This window comes from Bacillus rossius, chromosome 10 (assembly GCF_032445375.1).
Source record: "Bacillus rossius redtenbacheri isolate Brsri chromosome 10, Brsri_v3, whole genome shotgun sequence".
NCBI lineage: Eukaryota > Metazoa > Arthropoda > Insecta > Phasmatodea > Bacillidae > Bacillus > Bacillus rossius.
Window position 1 is genome coordinate 7,341,882 of NC_086337.1, and position 6,168 is coordinate 7,348,049.

Sequence of the window (6,168 nt, forward strand, 5' to 3'; positions counted from 1 at the left end):
ATGCAGAGGTATATTTTATCATACAAAAGAAGGAAAAATTAAAAAAAAAAAAATTTCTTCCTCAAAGAATATAATATTTTTAATGCCTAAATGGTTTGGTTGCAAAAACCTATTACGGCTCAGTCTCAGGCCGAATATGATAATTCCTTTTCTTCTGGATCAATCATTTCATCAATGTTTTGTTATGACGTCACAAACTATCGTCCGTAAACCAACTTTACAGACAACCAATTTTTTTTTTTAACTGAATTTAATTCAATAACCACAATATAAAAAAATTATCAAAACAACACTAGAAAAAAAGACACCAGCAAAAATAAAACAGTAACTTAAAATTTACTGTTTCAAAAATACTGTGTCAGAGTTGTTTGTAATAACACATTTTCAGACTCATGCATCACAAACTTGTCCAGATCCCACAAGCTCTTCCTCACACTATCTGGAACATTTTTTTGTATACCAACCTCCATTTGTTTACACTGTCATAACACTAATAGTCAAAAGTTGGTCCCGCTTCATCATGATTCCATTCAACGCGGTAGACGATTGCATCCCGAGTTTTTATTTTTGCCATATTCACTCTCGGTATCAAAGGATTCATATGAACTTTCAATATTATTTTCAGTTTTTTCTTCAAACTATAACTTTCATTTAATAATGGCTCCTCTACTACTTGTAGAGGTCATTATGCACTGTTTTTCACAACACTATATATTTATTATGCTTGATAACCTTAAAAACAAGCCTAAAAATATTGCAAACCAAAACCTCTTATTTGTGGGTTATCAATTATAGTTTACTGAGCATGATACAAAGTGCGGGCTCTGCTTGCAAAAAATTTTCAAATGCAAACAGGTCAATGAGTACTGGCTGGTGGTAATCTGGTTTGCTGTGTATTTGTCACGTGGTAAAACTCGAATATGGAAATTGGAACAGCTTCTCAGTCTATACAAATGCAAGCAGATGATTGGTCCAAAAATACACTTGTAACAGCATTTGGCGTGCAGCACAGATTTCGACGGTCATGTGCAGTACAAATTATTTTGTTATCGTTTGGAAATAAGTATTTTTTTTTTTAAATTAAAGATAAATAGAATTTTAAAGTTAAAAGACAACATTATTTTTATTTTTTTCCCACAAACACTGAACGTTATATGCGGGAAGCATCTATTAACTTAAACGTTATGAATGGGAAAAATTAACATAAGGATTTATGGAAGTGATCAAGGGAATAATTTTGGAATCTAATATGTGGAAAAACTTATTATGCAGAAACGTCTTACTGTTGTTACAGAAAATTAGCTATGTAAGAATTTTACCTAGCAGAGACTGTTTTCCACGAGAGAGTGGACTGACTGTAATCACCACCCTACTTGTTCCTGTGGTTCTCCAGAGATGTTTATAAAAAGACATGTCAGTGCATTACGACCGCAGCCAAGTCTACCCTGGAAAACAATTTCGGCTACACTAATAATGCCCAACAGGGCGACAGTCGTGTCACTGCACACGCTACCTAGTGTAACCTATAAACTATAATTTATTAGAAACCAGAAGGAATTTCGAAACACTGTTTTCAGAATAAAGGGAAGAATTCCAAAATGTTCAAAAACAAAACCGTTAGGATTGAACAGGTGTGTGTGTGTGTGTGTGTGTGTGTGTGTGTGTGTGTATATATATATATATATATGTATATATATATATATATGTATATATATATATATATGTATATATATATATATGTGTATATATATATATATATATATATATATATATATATATATATATATAAAAATCTGCAATCCTTAAGGCCCATCTACAACAGTCCAAACCTGTGGGGGTCTGTGTCCTTATCCTAATGTGAATGACATCCCATTGTCACACAGAAAAACCCCTTCTACAATTGTAATGTCCTCTGTCCGAATATACTAAAGTTGACACCAGAGCGCAGTAAATATACAGCACTAAAATAATTGGTTTTTAGTTGTTTTTTTTTTTTTTTTTTTTTTTTTTGGGTGTTTTGTCTACTATTTTCATACTTTGTAAATGTGTAGGGGAGAGGGGGGCACATTTCAACATGGGGCACCTTTCAACAGCTTGAAATTTATACCAATGGAGCCTTGTTTTGATTGGTTAATGGAAAACTAATCAAGTTCCACTACAGAACAACAGCTAGCAATGGATTTCCCTCCATTTATTTTCATAAGTGTTTTGTGATTCAGTAAACACTGTTTTCAGTGTTGCAAAGTAAAAAGTGATTATTGTTTTCAGCACTACATTTTACAGTCTCTACTTTGATGGATGTAAGTAGGATTTATTTACCTGTTTAAATAAGAAATTCTGCATCTAAAAATAATATGAACATCTTTAAAAACAGTTTCTAAAAGTAGTAACATTACAATAACTTCAATGATTGCTCATGGGGCAGATATCAACAAACTGCGGGGGGTAGATTTCAACATTGTTGAATTGTACCCCTTTACATGTATATGGTTCATTTAAGCAATAACATAGGATAATTACAGCCTTTTTGTAGAGTTCAATATGCCTAGGCCCATAATAAAATGGCTGAGTCAAATGCTATGCCTAAAATATGTTAACTATCATTAAAATATTAGGCATGTGTATGTAATGTTAATACTTATACCTTTTGTTTTCTCATTATTCCAACTCAAAATTATAATAAAATATCAAAATTAGGGTTAAACAATAATAGATGAACTGTGTATTTACATTATAATTAAATTGACCATTTAAATCAAAACTGAAAATTGCAGAAAATTATTGGCAGTTATCAAATCCTGGCAAAAGGGTAACCATTTATAACCTAGCTGCTTTGACGAACACAGCATATATTGCTTCATTTACTCCTAAAACATCACAGCAGCTTTTAAAGCAACATGTGCTTGGCAAGTGTCTCGTCTTATGACGATTCTGCTGTTTCAAACTTCACACCAGAAAAATCAAAACACTGTGAAAGAAACACAAGTAGACCTGAAGGAATTCTGACACCTGAAGATGTTTGGCCTTTTCCAAAAGCAGAACCAAGAAGAAAAATTGGAGGAAGAAAGAAAAAGAAGTAATCAATACTTACTGGAAAAAAAAACAAGAGTTGAAGAGGAAACAATGAAGAGAATAGAAAAGAAGTCAAAATTAGGCACGAAGAAAATGTAAATAGAGAAAATAATCAAAATTGGAAAACACAAGCCTGCAAGAAAATGTTTCAATGATAAATCTTGTGATAATGAAGGTAGTGAAATTCTTTTGCAAGACGAGTCTGATTGTAAAGATATATAGATCAAATTTTGATTTCCACATCAGAGTCTGAAGAAAATGTATATTTGGAAAATAATGATACAGTAATTCAAATAAATGATTTTGTGCTAGTTTCTTTTGCAGGAAAGAAGTATAAAGTCCTATTTGTAGGGCAAGTAGAAGACCAAGAAGAAAACAATTACAAAGTTAGACTCATGCAAAGGAATGAAGACTCATAGAAATTTTATTTCCCCCAAAAAGACTATATTACATTGTAGACAGAAGTGACATTATGATGAAACTCCCGCAGCCAACCATGAGTGGAGGAACCAACATCTCGAGCCATTTCTTCTATGGCATTTGCTGTAAACTTACCTTCAGTTAACAAGAAAATAATGTAAAACATAAATGTTATGCTTTAAGTGAATAAAATGATGAAAGAGCATAGAATAAAAGTATTTTCGGATTTTTAGCATTTTTTTTGGCATCTACCGCGATTGTAAATATTTACCCAACATACTATTAAAACTAATGATGCTAATTACCAAGATAAAAAATTAAATGTTTAATTTAAAAAAATTATACAATAAAATTTGTTGAAATGTGCCCCTCTCTCCCCTATGCAGCTAAGTTTTTAATATTTAGTAAACTCATGTAATTTGTGCAAGGTGAACATTATTTATTAATTGTGAATATTATTTATTTATTCTGTAAAACAAAAGTAAAATCTAACAAATGTCAGTTATTTTCTGTTTACGTTTAGAAATAAGAACCGGAAACAGCAAATATCTCGAATGTTCATTGTTACCCAAGGACACACATTGTGACAAAAAGTTCAATTTGACCAGTGTGTTTGGACACGGGAGATTGGACAATTGCCCTCACCACACATGATGTTCTAGGGTCAAGTTGGCCAGTCAGTGATCAGTGTCCGTCACACAGTTTAGGACGTTCGGACACAATTTGGGATATCGAAATTGGTAACGGGCCTTTACAATTTACCAGATATTCACCTAACCTTTATCAATGAAAAATTCATCTAACCCAGGCATTTATGTATAGTATCGTGTTATCAACTTGATTCGCTGTGTCGGTAAGAGAAAACCTTACTATCAAAAATATTGAAAAGGCTTTATTAAAAACAAAGCGGTGCAGGCCAAAAATAACTCAACACAGAAATAAACTTACCTGATAATCCATTATTAATGTATGCACAATTCTATGATAATATTCTAATCGAACCCCAGAATTACTTCTACTTCTCATTCTGACGTTGTTAACTACTACTAAACTTCGTTCAAGGTGTACTTAAGGTCGCGATGTTACTATTAGGAAAAAAAAAACAGGAATTAAAAAAAAACTATTCGAACTTTTGAACCGAATTAGCAAGGAAGCCAGAAGTTCACAGACTTCAGTGTTCGTACATCTTCGGCCAATGTCTTCGGCTTCCACGCCCCCACCGACCCCATACACATCAGGCGTTACCTTGGTCAAGTTCCATATGTATATGACCAACACCAACAAAATACATACTGTAGGATTCCATGATGGTGACGTCCCTCGGCTTCAGGTCCCCGTTTTCCCGTTGAAATAAATGTCCTGTTATGCCCGTACTGCCCTCGTCGGAGAGGTGTGGGTCCAGGCCAACGTGGCCGGGACCGGGAAAGGCGGGACCTGGAGGGAGAGTGAAGTGATTGCGAGGAATGTTGGTAGGTTGTCGCAAGCAGAACACGGCATTAACGAATTTCACGAGCCGTCTTTTATTAACGCTTATAAAGTCCTGCCGCAGCCTGGCGGAACCGTCGCGGAACAAGTGCCCTACCACGGCGACACGGACTCCCTGATGACGGGGCGGTTCTCAAATACGTTTCGGCGCGAATCGTAAAGTTTATTAATGCTAGGCTGACCCAGTGAGAAAGGGCCCGAAGACGGAACGCTGTACATACGCGGCCCGTTACGTAATGTTCCGTGGACGGCGAAAAGTTCAGAGACTCGTAGCACCACGTTCGCGTTGTAGAAACTGCCCGCTAGACACGTCTCCCGATGACTCGTAAGTTAACAATGCTAAGCTGATTCGCGGTGGCAGCTCAGCTGCCGTGACCGACTGCGGACTGAGCGAACGTTCAATCCCGAGCGCAACGTGCGCGGCTCGCGGAGCAACGAACACGTCTGTCTCCGCTCGAGACCAGGACGCGACTGCCTCTCCCCGCTCGCCCGCGGGCCGGCGCCCGCGGGTGGCGGGGAGGGAGGGGAAAATCGGCCGGCGTGGGAGAGAGCTCCGTCCCGCGGCGCGCCAGGCTGCAATTACATACTACGGCGAAACACTTCAGAAAAAGTTATTGAATTATTTACAAAGACATACACGAGACATTAATTACACAGCGAACTTGCACAATGAATAATAAATAAAATAAGTTAATTACACACATTCAAATCCCTTAATCGTTTACAAATATATACACACTGAAATAAAAGATAAAGTCACATAGAAAAAACACTCGTTGGCATGCTAGGGCGCACGCGGGTGCGTCCCTGGCCGTCGCACACACTGGGGTTCACTGGGGGGGAAAATAGGCCCCCTCAGGCCCGCGTCGGTGGCCAGGTACGGCCTCTGTATCTGGGAGGGTACGACGACTGTCGTCATATGCCCCCCCTCTCCCGAGGCCGTCCTGGCCCCCGACGCCGACCTAGACCGGCAGCTGCGTCCGCGTCCGGCCACTTGTCTGGTCGTCGGAGCTCGTCACGTCATTCCGTCCGGGTCGGGCAAACTGGGGCAGGAGCTGCATCACGCTGCAGCGTAACCCCCCGTCGGTCGTTTGTCTTACGTCGCGGGGTTTGCGCTGACTCCCCCACTCGTAGTCCCGGAGGTAGTGGGGGGCCGTCTTCTCACGCGTGGACCGGCGCAACGCCGGTCCC

The 6,168-nt window shown here is 38.3% G+C and overlaps 1 protein-coding gene across 1 annotated transcript in view; it reads right to left on the minus strand.

The window, feature by feature from the left end:
- The window catches only part of LOC134535751 (probable phosphorylase b kinase regulatory subunit alpha), a 582,726-nt gene extending 577,998 nt beyond the window's left edge, over nt 1–4,728 (minus strand). Inside the window, exon 1 of the mRNA XM_063374982.1 lies at nt 4,441–4,728. Within this exon, the coding sequence (XP_063231052.1) occupies nt 4,441–4,518 (78 nt within the window). The 5' untranslated portion in view covers nt 4,519–4,728. The remainder of the gene's footprint in view (nt 1–4,440) is intronic.
- Between the last annotated feature and the right edge of the window lie 1,440 nt (nt 4,729–6,168).